This window comes from Habropoda laboriosa, unplaced genomic scaffold (assembly GCF_001263275.1).
Source record: "Habropoda laboriosa isolate 0110345459 unplaced genomic scaffold, ASM126327v1 scaffold156, whole genome shotgun sequence".
Classification (NCBI taxonomy): domain Eukaryota; kingdom Metazoa; phylum Arthropoda; class Insecta; order Hymenoptera; family Apidae; genus Habropoda; species Habropoda laboriosa.
In genome coordinates this window covers 900834-918784 of record NW_017100300.1, presented here as the reverse complement: position 1 = coordinate 918784, position 17951 = coordinate 900834, and the positions used below count along the sequence as shown (strand labels likewise).

Below are 17951 nucleotides of genomic sequence, written 5' to 3'. Positions count from 1 at the left end.
ATAAATTACATATATAAATTTTTTTTTCCAACGTTGGCGGTCACCCATCTTAACACTAGTCGCGGGGAATGCATCTTCACTTGGAAAGCTACCGCAGAGTCACCCTGCCTGCACCCCATTTCTCCCCGGATAAAAAAACTGCATTCTTCTATTATTTAAAGTTAGAATGAATAAAGTAAATTTACTACCACCATTCGACGTGAAATAGTCCACTTCTAAGACACACGACGTTACAAAAGGGTTAAACTAAAGGGTTAAATTGAGTCGAAATGTGCGATGGAAGAAAAAAACGAAAAATAAATTCAATTATTTCGACGAACCACTTTTGCATGTTATTCAACGAAGAACAGTATCGTACGCGTCGCTATTTATTTCCGGTCCATCCGGATGCCGGTAAACGTTCGCCGCGGATTGCGACCCGCGCTGGGATTCCCAGGCGAGCCGGCAAGAAACGGTCCCCAATCCCGTCTGGAAAGTGATCATCGTTGGCTCGAGTCGCACGATTAAGGACGCCATTCCCCCCGTGGTCTCGCGACCATCGAGGAAAGAAGCTTCAAAAACGGGCCGGTCGAGTGTCATCGTTGTGCCAGGTAGAAGATAAAATCGGCCAATCTACACGAACCCCTCTCTCTCTCTCTCTCTCTCTCTCCCCCTTTCTTTTCTCTCTTTCGAGGGTGAGTCGATAAAAGACGCTTTATACTCTGTCGAGCAGAACGGTGAAGAAAAGGCCCGAAACAGAGAGAGAGGGAGAGGAGAAGAGTGAAGAAGGTATAGAAAGTGAGACAGAGAGGTTCGTTTTAATCGCTAATCGCCAATTACCTGGAGCGTCCCGCGCCCGAAACCCCCAGAAGCATTTTAACGAGCCGCCGTGTCGCCCGGTCCGGAATTTTACTTCTGCCTGGTCGGCTTCCAAGCGTCCACCCGAACCAGAGGCCACAACGTTCACGATATCTCTTCTCTTCTCTCTCTCTCGTACTTCCACACGCCACTTCTCTACCCTTCTTACTCTATTCCACGGTTTCCCCTCTTTTAGCCTGTCTCGCTCTTTTACGTAGGATTCGAGAGTGTGTGCGTGCGCGCGCCCGTACCAATTAGCGCATACTTGGGCCCTCGGTGTTCGGCTGGGCCAACGTTGCTTGCCCTGTCGGTCGCTTTCGGTGGCCGGACTCGAGCTGGAACCGCGTCGTCCACGGAATGGGACGAATCGTTCCAAGGTCAGCTTCGTTTCGCTGTATTCTCGGATATGTACGCGGGAACTCAGTGTTCTGTGTGGGTCATCGGTGGACCATCGATGAGGTTTCGTGTAAAACGAACGATTCACCGTGGAAATGTTTGGTAACGTCATTTTTATCGTGGTTTATCGTGGAATTATCGTACCGTGGGTCATTTGTGACCCAGGCAGCGATGACACGCTTTCACCTCCCTAGTGAAATGCAATAAAGGAACGCAATAACGTGGGCCATCGGTGACCCACGCGAAATTCAATACTCTAAATTTGGAAATACACTCGAAACATGGTCCAGAAAAATGACACCAAGATTACGCATAGAGCGGCGTCTTCAAAGACACCAATCCCAAGATATTCCCAAAAATATTGCTCCTACACGGTAACAAAAAGTATCCAAGCGAATAGAAAATACTATTTTAATTTCACAGTAAGCTCACAGTTACCAGTTTTCGTTTCACTTACTCGCCTCCTTCCCTCGCGCTAAGTATGTAAAGTTGCAAACCTGAACAATAGGACGATGTTCGCGAATAGACGATTAGTCACGGGTAAGAATCGAGCAAACGGGGAAGAGCTACCTGGGATTACGACGCGTTTCGGGACGACGCGACGCGAGGCTCTCGGCGACACCGAGTAGCGGGATTATCGCGCGGCAAATAGCGGAAAAAGGGACGGATTTGCGACGGGGCTTTCCTTCAGATTTTCGTAACGGTTCTGGCAGGCTGTTCCGCGGCGCAAGGATTAAGTATACACCACTGTGGGAGCTAAGTAATAACTGCCAATGGAATTAGAGACGCCGCACGGTCGCGTATGCTAGATGGGATATACGTGACTGTACGTCCACCGGAATTTTTCTACCTTCGACCTGATGATGGGATATCTATAGACACGGAAGTGTGGTATAGGAAGAGAGTCGTCCTGCACCGCCGTTTAGATTCCTCTTTGAGAAAATCGTTGCGAAATGTGCAAGTGTTAAATCGACGAGGCTGAGAATACGTGCAGAAATACGCATAAATGCGGAATTCTGAGAGAAAAGAGTCTGAGACTTTGGAGGCCCGTAGCTATCGGTGAGAGGAATAAAAAATGCGTGATTAACAAATGCTCTGAAATCAACCCTTTCGACGTGAAATTGACTTTTGTATCTTGCCAGTGTTCGATGTCGTAAATAAGTCTTGAATTAGATTGGAACGAGTAGAAAATTCACGAAAGGCAAATGTCAGTCTTGCATTCAAATGCGAGGATGATGCACCGAGCATCTCGCGAAACAGAGAACGAACGCTTGAAAATGCACGTCGGTCTATGATCTATGTCGATCTCGTATTCAAATGAAGGAAAGTTACATCTCTCGTAAATGTGAAAACAAACTTTCGTGTTTTACACCGACGAGATTAATTTCATGACCTAAGTTGATTAAGTATTAGGTCGTCCCATAAGTTCCTGTCGAATTTTATAAATTAGATCTTTAAATTTGATAAAAAAAAAAAAAGAAACGTAAGTGCCTTCTCGTTCCACAATTTTTTCCCATTTTTCTTTAGAATTAGATAGCATTTCCTTGGATTTTCATTAAAATATTTTTCGCCTTCAACGCGAATTTATGGACAACCTAATATGTCTAACCTGAATACTAAAAATCCTCTCATCTTCCATATTTCCTTCAGAATCATCCTTAAAAAAAAAATCAATTTATCTCGCACGATGCTCGAGATTCAATTGTCACGCGTTTAATCTGTCACTCCAGTTCTCAACCTCGAAAAATTCCCTGTGTCGAAATACGCAATTAATTCACCTTCTCTTACCTGACCTCCTTTAAAACCGCCGAATCCCCGCGATGTCCTGCTTCGGCGGCCGCGACGAGCAGATCTACATGGTCGAAATGCTGGTCCACAAGCTGACGTTGACGCGAAACAAGATCAAAGACATCGGCGAGTTCCCGGTCGCGGTGAAGATCAAGTTCCTCGACTTCCCTGTGTTCGAGATCACGCGGGAGGATTTCTACTCGCTGAAACCGCCGCCCCCCGGCGAAGACGGCACCTTTCACTTCATGATAGGCAGGAGTTGCCTGTTCGTGAAGCAACCGAAGGAGCTCGTAAGGGAGTTACAATCGACAATGATAAAGGTCGGCGTGTTTCGTCTGGGGGACACGTATCCCATCGCTGAAACCGAGATCACGTTGCCCGGCTGTCTGTGCGACCAAGTGGCCATGGCTCAAAACGACCCCGCGAATCTGCCGAAACCATTTATGGTAAAAGGTAGCTTCAACTTGTTGGACCCCGGCGAGAACCCTTCGGGAACGTTGGAGATGGAAATGAGACTGTTGTGTTACGGTAGATCGATCATGACCCACTACGAGCTGCATCCTAAGTTCTTCACGTTTCGAAACGACGACAGAGAAAGAGAATTCTGCGTTAGACGATTGGTACCGCCTAGTTATCGTCCGGATGTTAAGGATATCGCTGATTATCCGGATAGAACGACGATGGACGAGTTGAAGGACAAAGAGAAAGAGAGATTGTCGCAGACGAAAAGGCGGAAAGGAAGAAAGAGTAGGAGGTGACGAAGAAAATCACCCGGTATAGGAATTCTATGGACTGAATTCTGTCGGTGCAGGTCACTATGGTAACTGTACACTAGGCTGAAAATTAACTGATTGGAAACGCCGGCGCGGTTAGGTTCGCACATTTATTGGCCGTAAAACGACCACAAAATTAATGGCGCGTTTCGGGTAGACCCCGTGAGTTCACGATTCTCTTCTAAATTCCCGTGCAGTGAATAGCAAACAGAACAGAACGGAAAATGGCTCTGAAAAAGAGGACCTCGAGATCGAAGGGAGAGCAGCTTTATATACTCGAAGTGTTCGTCGATCGAGTCAATTTAAATCACGATATAACGAACGTGAGTGAAGAAGATTTAATCGTCTGTGTGAGATTCACCGATTTACCGGTTTACCAGATAAACGTTCCTCCAAACAAGGAAGTTGATGGTCAAGACGACGAACAGACTGAAAATTCGACCGATTCGAAATTTGGGAAATCTTGTCTGTTCGCTAAAACACCTAGCTGCCTGATCAGAGCCATAAGATGGTCTCCTCTGTGTCTAGAATTATACGACAAAACTTCAAGTTGCTCTGATAAAAATCCTGGAATTCTAGGTAGAACGAAGATCACGTTGCCTGCTTGCATGTGTAAACACGTGATCAAGGCGCAAAATCAAGCATCCACACCTTGCACAGTGAAAGACACCTTTGATCTGACTAATTCTGACGGTAAAATGACCGGTAACGTGACTGTAATTCTAAGATTATCCTGTTACGGAAGCTCGATCGTCAAGAATTTCTCTCTGCAAGGAAAATCCTTCATGCTAGAAGATTCACCGCTCCGGAAGTTCCTCTGTCCTCACATTCCCTCGGACAGCACAAACAACGATAGAAAAGACTCGAAGGACGAAGCTACTTCGAGTAAACCATTACTGAAACGACCAGATTCTCCTCCGCGAATCTCAATGGAAGATCCAGCTTTCAAGACCCTGACCACAGCCGAAAAACTCAACGACCCGAAGTACAGAGAGCTGGTGTACACGGCTTATCCGAACGAGAGAACCTGCAGCTGTTTGCCCGCGGATCGATCGAAGCATCCTATGGAATGTCGTTCCGGCTGTACTCGTCCTTGCTGCGTGAAACTGAGAAATCCCAATATCCTATCCCCGCGAGAGGACAAACACGCGGAGGACACGTTGGCCAATACCTATTGCGTGAACAATGTCCTCTCGGCGTTGAACACGCTGAAGGAAGATTCTCCGTGCGTGAAACCCGCCAGACTGAGAGGTGGCGGGGACATAGAGCAAATTTACCTGTCCAGCGTATCCAACAGTGGATACAGGTGGACCGATTACGACACCGGCGCAGACTACACCTGGTACGGGGATAAAAATAACCGGGAACGTCGACTGGAGGGCGGCGGCGGCGGGGAGGAAGGAATGTCCAGCTGCAGTTGTTCCGGTAGTCCAGTTCCGGTTCCGCATCGGAAGTCCGGGTCTAGAGAAGGAGACGTGATACCCATCTTTGATGCGTGTACGCCGCGAGTGACGTCAACTGGAGCGAAGCCTGGCTGTGCTTGTCCTGGTAAGGACTCCAAGTCTCCGCGAGGCGGTGCTAAATGCATGAAAAGTCCTTGTATGGGGATCGATTGTTTGATACGAGCGTTCAAGGATGCTCAGGAATTCGTCGATTCGATCGGAAAAGTGCCAGGACTGGAGGGTTTGGGTTTGATGGACCCATCGGAGAGTCCTTATTTTGGCAGAGATTTGGACAGAGATTACGTGGACGTGGAAGCTGAAGAGGAGAGCAAAAGGAGGAAACCTGGAAGTCCTCGAGCTCCTACTTGCACCGCCCCTTGCAGCATGCAAATAGGGAAACTCGACGAGACTCGTCCTCCGCTCTCTCCATACGCGCCTGATCTTCCCCGCGGAGTGACTGTGCCGCCGCGGTTAGGAATCGTGCGTGAAGCTATACCCGTTCTACCCGAGGCCGGTTCCGCGCTCGTGTCTACGAAACATAGGAAGAAGGAGGAGAAGAAGGACGAGAAGACGGATAAGAAAGAGTTGGACGCTACTTCGTTAGCGGTGACGGAGGCGGAGATGGGTCCTTGCGGTGAGCCGAAATGCAAATCGAGACGAAGAAAGCCGCCTGATAGCGAGGCCGTGCACCAGACTGCCTCTCAGATCTCCTCGAAACCGCGAGCCGGTGTGAAAAAATCTGCTACGACGAAAGGTCGACGTAAATCGCCGAAAACGTCGAGAGGCGGAAGTTCGAAACGACGTGGGAATCTCCGTGGTAGCCCTGGTTATCGGTCTAGTAATCCAAGGAGTCAACAAAGAAAGACATTCGACAATAAAGAAAAAGGAAAAGATTTTGGTCCTGACGGCGATCGTAGCCCTGCTTTGCAGCCTGAAGTGCCGGTCAGCAGACGCGTAATGAAATACGTGTACTTCGTCGGTGACTTTTATCCAGGGATTAATTATGGTCATAGAGAGTGCATCGATGTGAATCTTCGGGTGCCGGCTAATATGGGCTGGTTATGGAACACCGTGAACACGGCGGGAAATTTGAAACCGCGGATTGGTTGGAAACCGGGCGCTATCGGTCGTTATCTGTACGAAATGCTGCAAGACGCGAAGGAGAATTCTTTTGCCGAGGAGGATGAGAGAGATTATGAGCGTGGAAGAGGAAGAGATGGCGATCGTGGAAGAGCTGGAAAAGGAACTGGTGCAAGAGGAGGAAGAACAGGAGTTGATCGCGGTGGAAGAGTTGGTGGAAGAGGAAGAATGGCGACTGAACGCGCACGATCGGCGCCTTCGCGGCAAAAGAGCCCAGCTTCGAGACGAACGGGAAGGGCTATGAGTTACCAGGGTATGCAGAAGCAATTGAAGATGGAAGGAGAAGAGGAAGGAGTAGAAGCTCCGCCAACTTTGCATATTCATAGAAAGGACGGCACTTATTATGTGACGATGTATCCCATTAGACAGGAGACGTCTACCGACGCTCGACTCGCCGAGCCAATGAAACCACTGCAATTTAAAATCGTGAAGAACAAAGATGACGCTTCTGTTGCGTCTAGCTCGACGGCGTCCGATATGGAGATCGAATTCTCTCCTCCCGCGGCGGTTAGCAGGATTCGCAAGAAACCTGACGTGATTCACGTTGATACGCAAGTTCGACAACAAGAGATTATAGACGCGTACAAAGCGGAGGAACTTAAGAAAAAGAGTAGACGTGGTAGGAGGGACAAAAGGTTAAGAAAAGCATCGAAGACTTCGGTTCGAAAATAAAAGTATGTACCTTGAACGATAAACGACGAGCTGCAAGATTGTAGTCACAATTGTATTCCAATTCACGAGATTGATGGATATTTCTGAGAAACGTTGAGGATATCAAACAGATTTATTTATACTTTGATAACGGAACGATTTACACGATTCTCGAACGGAACGCGGTTTGAGACTGCGCGTTTCAGTTTGGCGTCGAGCGCGGCATCTGCAGGTATTCGATGCGCATGATCGTCGAAACGTTACCGACCGGAGTTAAACAGTTGAGTCAAGCCGAGAAGATCAGTTTCCGTAACGTGTGACAAATGGATGTCAAGGCACAGGAAAAGCAAAATGAGAATATACGAAAAAGGATACTCGATGTGAAAGAGCTATGCATAACAGAATGTCCGCAAGACTCCCCGTGGATCAGACCTGTTCAGATACGTTACCAACAAGATGGCGAACCTAAAGACTGGGACGTGGTGAGGGCACACGACGGTGTGAGTATAATTATATTCAACACCAGTCGGAAGAAGCTTGTGTTCGTCCGACAATTTCGTCCGGCGTTCTTTTACACATTCCTACCGGAGCAACACGGCCCAGTGGACCTTAATCGATATCCGCCGTCGTTGGGTTTGACATTAGAACTTTGCGCCGGTATTGTGGATAAGGATAAACCACTTGTCGAGATCGCGAGGGACGAGGTCAGAGAAGAATGTGGTTACGAAGCACCTACGGAGGCCTTTAAATATGTGATTACTTTCAGGTGTGTCAATGGCAGAATAATAGTTTATATAAATGCTAAAATCTTCTTATGTAAGTTGTGAAAAAATGTTGAATGTTTTGTTTTGTGGTACTGTCTGAAACGACAAGTGAGATACGTCATAGTGTTGTCTGCGCGCGCGTATGTTTCGTAAAATTTTTTGCAACTCTGTCCCTGTGTAAACTGTCACTTTCAAAGAAAAATAAATATTTTTGTCACGTTTGGTTATTTATTTTCTTGTGGGTTGATTTTAGATATATTTCCACTTCTGTCTGCAAGCATACGCTCTACTACGCGGAAGTTACAGACGAGATGCATATACATCCAGGTAAGCTTAAATATAAATATAGCTTCTTTTTTTTTTTAATACTTTTGTACACGTAAAGATTGTATTCTGTACATGATCGTTAATGTTGATGATACGAATGATAAATAAATTTATGGTGTTTAATAATATATTTTTGCAAAAATTTCCATGTTTCTTGTATTTAAATGTGAGACATTCGTCAAATTAAAGGAGGGGGTGCTGCATCTGAAGGGGAACTAATTGAAGTGGTGGAATTAAGCATCCCAGAAGCAAAACTATACATCAGTTCTGAGGAAGTTCAAAGTCCCCCAAGTTTACTGTACGGTGTATCCTGGTTTCTAGCTAACAAACATGAACATTGTTGTTAACATCAAATTAAACAACTTTCAAAGTTATGCAAATTGTACAAAATAAGTATTATCAAATTCTAAATAAAAGGATTATCCTTTAACTGAGTTTATTTACAAATAACATGTATGTACATAAGTGAATGTAAAAGAGATGTATGATTAAGACTGGATGAATTTGCATAAACTAACAACAAGTTAATGCTCAGCCTCGCCTTTTGTGAACTGGGAACTAACCCATGCTAAACCCCATTTTAAATTGGTCAACAGAAATTTCAATGCCTTGGTCCATTGTTCCTCCGAATTAAATTGTATTCTAAAACAGAAGACACGGAATAAATATGAAATATGTAGAACGAATACTTCGGATAACTTTGATTAAAAAAGCACTCGTGGTTCGTATGAATAATAGTACTTGATTGAATAAGAGTTGCCGGTTGCGGAATCTTCTATTTTTCCCCGATCCATTCTATACGGTAGACAGAACCCACTGTCTCCTTTTTCCACCTGTTCTTTAAACTGTTGCAAACAGTCTAGAAATGCTACCATTGCTGCATCAAACTTTGTGTCCCATAAAAATTTAAATCCTCCACTTCCATACAAAGGAAGTTCTCTATGTTGGTCTAAAGCTTCAATGTAACTATGATTACCAAATGGCACTAATCGAAAACGTTTGAACGTGAGATTCATTTTCCTAGCAAGAGCTGTTAACAGTAAGGTGGTCTGTCCCCATGCGGCATTTATTTCGCTCCAATCTACCGGCGCACTCGGCAATCTGCCTAATCGGAAGGAATTTATAGTTCCGAAATGTCCTGAGTGCCAAATATGAAATGTAGCATTAAAAACATTTGTTTTCTTCAGTCTCTCTAGCTGTGAAGCTGCATATGCTAACTGGCACTCCAGACTAAACAAATTGTCAATGTTAATGAAAAGGAAGTATAAAGAATGCATCTAATGCAACATGTCTTTATTACCTACGGTACTCATCTTCTGCCAATATAAGATCTCTTTTATGCTTTGAGTGTTCTTTCCAATATCTTTCTTCTGCACATTGCAACTTTTCCCTTTCCCTCTCTTGTTCAACTATGGCATTTCTAGTTGCAATTTCTTCTTTCCTTAATGCTTCCAACTCTCTTATCATTCTTTTCTCTTCTGACTTCACATCTTGCAGTTCCTTTGTCAGAGTTTCCATTTCTACATCTTCATGACCCTGTTGTTGCTGCTCTATTTCTAACTTTTTTAAATATTCATTGTAATCTGACCATTCTTCTTCAGTCAGTCTCAATTGCTGATCCATTAACAATAAAAGACTATCCGTACATTCATCACAGAGTGGGTGATCAGCAGAGCTACTACTACTAAGAATATCAAATAATGTTGCCCGTACCTTAAACAAATAAATTATATTTATATTTCTCTGTGGTTGAGTCAGAAAGGCTTGAAATACCTTCAAATGGTGACTGAGACTTTCTGTTTCCCCAGAATCCCCAACCAACATGAATCCATTAGTTCCATTTGCAGATTCGGTTAATTTAAATGGAGGTACTAAATGTTCTATGCTTCCACTTTGTGGCTCTATCTCTCCCACCACTTGTTGTTGGATAGGAACTATTATAAACAGTGACTTATGTTGTCATTTGTTAGATAAAACTTATATTAATAGATTACATTCTATCAATGTGACATTCGTGTAAACAACTAGAAAAATATATAAAACAATTCTTAAGGTAAAAACAGTTCGCTGAAAATGATCGAGTGGTGTAAATACAAAGCGCATTATGTTAACACAACGAACAAGAGAAGTGCGACGATTGTATATCATGGAGTAAGTTCAGGGTAAACGATGTTATCTTAGTATCGGAGAAGTAAAATGAAGAACAAGATTTCTTACAAAATCATATAGTTCGAAATAGAAATTACCTACGTGAAAGTTCTGCTAACGTGTGTTCCCCGAGATGATAAAAACTAGTATCCAGTCTGAGAGGTTGTAGACATCGCTGGCACGCAAAACTCACGTTACTTTTTATATCTACCATTTTGACGTTTAGTTACTGAAGAGTAACACAAGCTCGCGACGAACTTGTACGCCACGTTATTTATAAATACGCATTTAACGCTCGGAAGACAGGGTCAGCTGATTGTACTTCTATTATACACCGCGAGAAAGCGTTGACGATCACGTACATTTTCTGTTTCATTCGTAGGATACAGTTTCTACACCGAAATTTGCATCAAAAAGTATATAAAACTACCGTAAATAAAAACCAGTAAAATAAATAAAAAGAATATACTACAAACTAGAGCTTAGTTGATTAACAAATGTATCACGTATAAACGTCGTAATAAATTACGTTTCAGTAATGAAAAAAATAAACCTGAGTCGTAGCGTTGAAATATTAAAAGATACTGCAGAAATCAATTTTATCAAATAACGGAAGAAATTTAATTATTACGAGAAAAATATTCTGTGTTAAAAATTTGAGGAATCAGGTTTGCCAACATATCTAACAGTACGTTAAAAGTTCCAAGTTATCGGAAATAGACCTCTTCGTCATCTACCGGCCGTACCAAAAGACAGTAATGCTTTAATTAAAAAAATTCAAGTCATATAACTAAATTAAAGTATTCTTATTACTTGTGTTGCATAATAAGAAAAGTAACTCAAATTTTATATTATACTTTAATAAAAGAAAAGGAAAAAAAAATTTGAATTCTAATTTAGTTCGTAATAAAGCCTACAGATGGCTCCAAACGTCTTCTCGATAGGTGCTGCCCTCTAACAGCAGTAGTGGCGATATTTTATTCGCAGTTCGTGTGTTCGTCCCGCGCTCAAATAAAATTTCGTTCGGTTTTTGCAACGTTACCGCGTCATAAATCATAATTCAATCTGGACTGCACGAGTATTGCAATAAGTAATTAAATTAACCATCTGTCTTGTATCATTTTTTAAATACGACGTCTTATCATGATACATTGCCTCGTATTTTCAGACCACAGGCTGAATCAACGGGGGAAAGATTTCCAACCGCCATATATCATAACCCGAGGTCTCGATTTCCGGCGAGGTATGTTCGCTCAATCAGTTTGCCATTTGATCGCGAAAATTATACGTTTGCACGATGTTTCTCGTGGCGAGAACGCGTGCGGCGACATTAATGCGCTCAAAGTTATGTTATCGTCTCGCCAGACATTCCGCGTAATATTTCCCTGTATACACGCATAAATATCAGGAAGCAGGTAGGAATCAACAGGTAGCTTCTCGACTACGCTGGTCGTGCTTGCGATATAACTTAAGTTTCGCGGACATTTATCATCACAGCCCATTAACTTACGCCGTAACAATCGGCGTTTCCCAGACGCAATTACAGTAAACTTTCGCGTAGCTTTAGGAAACCGTTGCCGCTTCTCTAATAACAGCCGCGACCTCTGTGTGTTGCCTGTTCGTCTAGTGGATACAATGAATTATTATGCAAGTATTTCGTTAGTTCCCTCTTCCATCGTGATAGCTTGAGTGGCGCGACGAATCGCTGACTCAGCTGTGTCAATCATTTCGGTTACGTTAATTTCTGTGGCTGCCTTCGGACGAACCGCATAATAGGCAATTTAAGGTTACACAGGCACCTGTAACCTTATGTACTACATCTGGCCATAAGGCACACTATGTATCGAAACAGTTACACGTAGAATAGTTGAATTATCGACGAAGTTCAAATTTCACAGGTTAGTCTGAAAAATCCCTCTATCTATATAACAACGACGTATCCAAATATGTTTCTCGTTAGTCTTGCATTACTATGCAAGTGTCGATGCATATTTACCATGCATCAACGCACACATCGTTGAGTTTCGTTACAACCACACCGGCGCATCACACGTGAACGCGCGGTATGGTGTAACGTAATGAAGTTACGTAATACGTTCGAATAAATGTACACATCGATATATAATTCGTTGCGAATTTGCATCGGCGTGCGCGCGTGGTGCGTTCAAAGTCGACGCCATACTGCGGCGCGATTAAAACCAAACGGTTAACCAATTACAAGAAAACGCAATTACAACTATCTACCACAGAGAAACGAGTATTCGCATCCGATACTTCCCAGATCCATTCCTCGACGTTGATAATTACCCCAGGGCCAATTATCATTTGTATCGTGCGCGAAGGCTCGAGGGAAACCAGTTCGAAAGTATTGCCCCGTCTGAAATTCACCGGCGATCGTCACTTTGTAAAACGCTTCCCTGAAACCAACTCTCTTCCCTTAACGTACAAGATAATGAGAGGGAGCGCCCCATTCGCGGTTCCCGTTATCATTCCCGGATATCTTCAGAAGCCTCCTTCTGAAAGAGGGAACCGACGTTCCTGTAAAAACCTTTAAGCAAACGTCCTTGGCGGACAGTTTGCAACCTTGTCCCGAGGCTTCCAACGCGATTACCCGTGTTCATCGGTGAGCTTGCACCGTGCGATCAAACTTCGTACGTGCGTATGCGTTTATCGTTTGTGTTTGAGCGCCGTGTGTTTCGCGTGGGTGACTGGAGAGGGTGCTGACGAACGAAGGAGATCGTTGCGAGAGAAAGACAGACAGACACGTTGCGAGAAGGCAAGTGGGGGAAAGAGAGAGAGAGAGAGAGAGCGCGAGAGGGAGAGGTGAAGCGTGAAATAAAAGGGGAGGGAGAGTGAGTAGAGGTGGGGGGAGAGCAGGGCAGGGTGGGCGGCGACCGTTTCAAGCGGAGGAGTGCCGTAGGGGCCGATGGGAGCGAAGACCGCTGAGTTTGAGGCGAGGTGAGTGAAGCGCGGGCGTCACGACGACGTTGGCATCGTGGCTGGCCTCCGCCAATCCGTCCCTCAGCGGCCATGTTGCTCGTGTACCTGGGGCGGAGCGCCACGGTCTCTGTCTTTTTACGCGACCAAAGCGGAGCTTCTCTTCCGCTCCGCTCGCCTCCTTCGCGACGACGCATGTCCTCGACTTCTTGTCGTGTCTATATATTTTTTTTCTCTTCTTTTCTTTCTTTTCCTTTTTTCCTCTCTCTCTCTCTCTCTCTCTCGTTCTTCTCTTTCGCTCATTCTCCTCCCCACTCCCGTCGCCCCCTTTAGACTCGGTGTACCCTGTTCTTCTTGTTCGCTCTCGCGTTACACTTCTTGCCGTCGCGCTTCTTTGTAGTTCTGTCTCTACGGCCACCTTCCCTCGGGGGTAGCCGATCTCGCGCACCGCACCTGTGTGACCAGTGACGTAACTACGCTGGTATCTTGACCGCGGCCACGACCCCGTTCAACGTGGCTACACGAAACGATCGTGTCACGGTAGCGAAGGTCGCGGTGCTTTATGATTCTTCTCGTTGGTCGGAGCGGTCTTTGGTATTCGACGCTGTGCGTTCGTCTGATTGTCGCGTTTTATGGAGGAATTATGTGCAATGAGCATTCTTTATGAAAGAAAATATAGCTGTTTTAGTAAGAAAAATTCATTTATAAGACTGAGTATTAGTCTGTAATAGGCGTATCAATAAAATAGGCTGACGATTAGGTGTAGAGTTAGCAGAGAAAAATTTGACTCATTTATTGAGTATTAAGTAAAGATGAGAGAAAAAGTTTCTCGATGGAAACTTAAGGTCTTATTATTGTACTTGTTTAAATGCACATCAGTGTCTGATACGGTAGAAAAGAAGCAGAAGAAGCAGAAAAATATCTCTTCCATCTTATTCGTCCTTTGAAACCATTTAAATTACGTATAAAAATTTTCTCGTATCACTATAGCTAAATAGAGAAGATAATTACATGGTTTGTTTTACATGAGCCACCTTGTATATTGTTCACATTACTTTCTATTTTCTTAATTACTCATATTACCGAAAAAACGATCTTTAATTTCCAAATATCAGTTACTATAAGAATCAGAATTCTAAGTGATGAAAACCGAGAAAACGATAGATACATGTCTCTACTGAGCCTTCTTTTGTATTTTATTTCAATTTCCTTAATTATTCAAATTACTGAAAAAACGATCCTTAAATTTCGACATATCAATTACTATAAAAATCAGGTTTCTAAGTGATGAAAATGAAAAAGAGGAGGATACTGAGATTTTATTCCTATTTCGTTAATTATTCAAATTTCGAATTATCAATTACCATAAAAATCACAATTCTAACTGATAAAAACACTCGTCCCTACTGACCCAGTCACGTTTACCATATTCCTCCGCTATCAAAGGGTTAATTATCTCACTCCACAGAATTCGAAACAAGCAACGTTCTCAACCCAACTTTTCCCTCTCTCTCTCTCTCTGAAATCTCATCGAACAATCATCTCGTGGAATCTTCCGCGAATACTCATTTAACATATCGACTGGCTAGAATCTCCAGTTCTATAGTTACGCGACGGAAGAACGGTATCCGCGGTGAATTATTTGCCGCGCACGGACACGCGCAATTATTAGAATGCACTCGAGTTTCCATCCGCGTCCTTCCAGCGCGGCGCGGCGCGGTTGATTTACCACCCGGCTACGTTTTTCGCAAGTCCCGACTTAGGAATACAACACAGTCTCCTCTCGCCGTGGTTAACGTTTCGTTTTACGATTACGCGAATCGCGTGTAATTGCCGTGCTACGAGAGGGAACCCCGCCGCACCGATTGTATTTCGCCTTCGAGCCCGCGTCAACTGTCCCATAGATCTTGGCGCGCGGCGAAAGAAACTCGGGGATAATTGCGCGAACGCGGCGAACCCTGCAATTATAGCGGCTAGATGGTTTGCAAGTAAGTATCAACGCGCCGCGATCCCTTTGGAATTCCGCGACTCGTTACCTATGTTGCTTACAAATCAATTAACGGGAACGTTCCGGGACGGAAATCGCGAATTCTTTCGTTTTACAGTTTGCCACGGGGATATCGACACTGTCGGTCGAGTGTTTCGATTTTGCGTTGCAAGTTACTTGGAAATTTCAAATTTTCAAGCTTTCAAATTCTTAAATTTCCAAATTTTCAAGCTTCCAAATTCTCACATTTCCAAATTTTCAAGCTTTTAAATTCTAGAATCTCTAAATTTTCAGATCTTCAAATTTAAAGCTTTCGAATTCTCAAACCTCCAAGTTTTCAAGCTCTCAAATTCTCAGATGCCCAAATTTTCAAGCTTTCAAATTCTCAAATCTCTAAATTTGCATATCATCGAAATTTCAAGTTTTCAAATTCTTAAATTTCCAAATTTTCAAGCTTCCAAATTCTCAAATCTCTAAATTCTCAAATTTCCAAATTTTCAAGCTTTCAAATTCTCAAATTTCCAATTTTTAAGCTTCCAAATTCTCAAACCTCCAAATTTTCAAGCTCTCAAATTCTAAAATTCCCAAATTTCCAAGCTTTCAAATTCTCAAATCGCCAAATTTTCAAATCTTCCAATTTTCAAGCTTTCAAATTCTTAAATTTCCAAATTTTCAAGCTTTCAAATTCTCAAACCTCCAAATTTTGTAACTTTCGAACTTCCAGAACAGTAATTTTGAGAAATTTTTCAGCCAAGTTTTTATCGTTCGAATCATTTAAAATGACGAAAAGTGCTGTTGATCTCCACAACATCAATTCCAATTCTATCGAATTCCAAACTTTTGGCTGGTAGTATATGTTAGTGCCGTATGTGGAATGTTAAGAACGTTTGATTAGGATGATCGAGCGTGAAGCTTGAGGGAGAATGAAACATTGTCCACAAAATTTTCAACTTTAGAAATTTTTCTATAAATTACTGTAAACTGGAGGAACGTTGGTATTGCTCAATTTTTTGATTAGGATGATCGACTAGGAAGCTCAGGGAAGTGTAGAAAAATATCTATTTCCAAAATTTCGAATTTTTATTTTTCGCATGAAATACCATAAACACCGTTGTGGAGCCAAAGAAATTTGTTAGAAATGTTCAGTTTTCAGGATGAAAATTAGATTTTGACAATTAAGATATGCAGCCTGTTTTATAACTTAAATTTCATTATTTGGTACCATTAGGTACTATAAAAAGTCGCAATAAAAGTGTCATTAAGATAGGACACTAAACCTTAACGAGTTAACAGCACTTTTGATTAACTAACCAGAAACAGTAAGACGTTAGACTACATTGAACAACGACTTTCCATTACCAAAAGTGTTTTACGACGACACTTAAGACATGACAATAACGCATTCTGCGTTCGAAATCCGTTTAAAATTAGCCTCTCCTCGCGTTTATCAATTTCTTTCCACGAACAGAGATAATGCGATTAAATATTGTTCGTTTCGGTCCACCAATGACTCACGTCTGAGCTGAAAGTAATCAATTTGAAATAGCAGAAAAATTCCCCCAAAAAAATGACGAGTTGTTACTTCACATTGGTATAAATTTTTCGTAATATTTTTCGCACTATTAACGATCGATCTATCCTCGTTGTCGCGACTTTTTCTCCAAATACCAAAATGGCGGAGGATCTTCTACACGACATATCACTTTCACCGCCATTTTGTTCAAGCATACTTCCATTAAAATCGCACTTGATCCACGCGAAAGCCAGAGATTTTACAATTCGACGTGGTATCCGCTTCGGAAAGCCGGCGTCCGGCGCGCGGATCCCCGGTGTTTGCGTAACCCGACAAAATATACAGATCGAATTCGGAGTGATTTGTTTTCTTTGCCGTTAGAAATTTTGTTCGACCGTCCTAGGCGGCTACCAGGCGAAAATAAACATTTTTCCGGGCTTTTTCACCCGCGTGTGTGTTTGTGTGTGTGCACGCGTCAAATAGTTCCAGCCAATCTCGCATCCATCTTCGAACTATTATCTCCTACGTAACTCATCTGTTTTTCCCATCAGCCAAATTGCCGTTCCGCCTATGAAATCGACCCATCTCTCTCCCCCTTTTTATTCTGTCAAAACTTCTCGTTTTTCCACGAATGACTTATACGATTCGTGTGTAAAACAAAACCTCTCGCACGATTTACCAAAAAAAAAAAAAAAAAAAAAGAAAAACGAGAATTCTACGTACCTATCTGCATTACCAATCGAAGGTACATACTTCGAAACCACTGTGCATCGGGAGATGTGCGTGTAAAAATGTGGAGAAAAGAAACATTTTAAAAGGTAAATTTAAATTGTTGGCAGTTTGTGAAACAGCTGTTTGTAAAAGCTTGCCTTACCACCGTTCGCATTACCATGTAATTAATGTTCCTTTATTTCCTTCTTCCTCATTTTACATTGTTACGATGCAATAAAACTCTCTGCCGATAACGATCGGCCAGCTGTCGCGGTATTAACTCTCGATCGATGTGAAAACTACTATGTACTCGTATTCGGTGTAGATATTTTCGATTCTCGTTAAATTGTCAAGTTTCTATAGGAAATAGTATTCTTTGTACGAATTTACGATATACATATTTGTAGGTGAACAGTAGAAATTGATAAGAGGAGAAACTTTTATGCGGTAGTGTACTACACGTGAGTGTGCTCGAAAATTGGCCGAACCGATTCGAAGAAATCGCCGGATCTTCAATTAGCAGTCGCGGTAATTGCG

The 17951-nt window shown here is 43.0% G+C and overlaps 4 protein-coding genes across 4 annotated transcripts; 3 read left to right on the top strand and 1 right to left on the bottom strand.

Annotated features, from left to right (window-relative positions):
* Positions 1–3053: 3053 nt before the first annotated feature.
* On the top strand, positions 3054–3779 carry LOC108573953. The gene has a single exon (XM_017936446.1). It carries the CDS (start codon positions 3054–3056, stop codon positions 3777–3779), a length of 726 nt encoding a protein of 241 aa, XP_017791935.1.
* A 239-nt stretch (positions 3780–4018) lies between these two features.
* Positions 4019–7048, top strand: LOC108573952. Its single transcript, XM_017936444.1, has one exon. It carries the CDS (start codon positions 4019–4021, stop codon positions 7046–7048), a length of 3030 nt encoding a protein of 1009 aa, XP_017791933.1.
* Positions 7049–7290: 242 nt separating this feature from the next.
* Positions 7291–8495, top strand: LOC108573956 (uridine diphosphate glucose pyrophosphatase-like). Its single transcript, XM_017936449.1, has 3 exons — positions 7291–7793; positions 8045–8118; positions 8308–8495. Exons 1-3 carry the CDS (start codon positions 7351–7353, stop codon positions 8463–8465), a joined length of 675 nt encoding a protein of 224 aa, XP_017791938.1. The 5' UTR covers positions 7291–7350; the 3' UTR covers positions 8466–8495.
* Positions 8397–10556, bottom strand: LOC108573955 (beclin-1-like protein). The gene is made up of 6 exons (XM_017936448.1): positions 10369–10556; positions 9892–10052; positions 9419–9831; positions 8860–9348; positions 8580–8760; positions 8397–8439 (listed from the first exon to the last, which is right to left on the bottom strand). Exons 1-5 carry the CDS (start codon positions 10478–10480, stop codon positions 8643–8645), a joined length of 1293 nt encoding a protein of 430 aa, XP_017791937.1. The 5' UTR covers positions 10481–10556; the 3' UTR covers positions 8397–8439; positions 8580–8642.
* Positions 10557–17951: the final 7395 nt, after the last annotated feature.

What these genes read in the sequence shown, in the direction of transcription:
- LOC108573953 (XM_017936446.1), top strand. Translation starts at nt 3,054, where the DNA reads ATGTCCTGCTTCGGCGGCCGCGACGAGCAGATCTACATGGTCGAAATG.
- LOC108573952 (XM_017936444.1), top strand. Translation starts at nt 4,019, where the DNA reads ATGGCTCTGAAAAAGAGGACCTCGAGATCGAAGGGAGAGCAGCTTTAT.
- LOC108573956 (XM_017936449.1), top strand. Translation starts at nt 7,351, where the DNA reads ATGGATGTCAAGGCACAGGAAAAGCAAAATGAGAATATACGAAAAAGG. An exon ending in AAATATGTGATTACTTTCAG is followed by an intron (nt 7,794 to 8,044) that starts GTGTGTCAATGG and finishes GGTTGATTTTAG; the next exon opens with ATATATTTCCACTTCTGTCT. An exon ending in CGAGATGCATATACATCCAG is followed by an intron (nt 8,119 to 8,307) that starts GTAAGCTTAAAT and finishes GTCAAATTAAAG; the next exon opens with GAGGGGGTGCTGCATCTGAA.
- LOC108573955 (XM_017936448.1), bottom strand. Translation starts at nt 10,480, where the DNA reads ATGGTAGATATAAAAAGTAACGTGAGTTTTGCGTGCCAGCGATGTCTA. An exon ending in CACGTTAGCAGAACTTTCAC is followed by an intron (nt 10,053 to 10,368) that starts GTAGGTAATTTC and finishes TGTTTATAATAG; the next exon opens with TTCCTATCCAACAACAAGTG. An exon ending in GCAGAAGATGAGTACCGTAG is followed by an intron (nt 9,349 to 9,418) that starts GTAATAAAGACA and finishes CAATTTGTTTAG; the next exon opens with TCTGGAGTGCCAGTTAGCAT.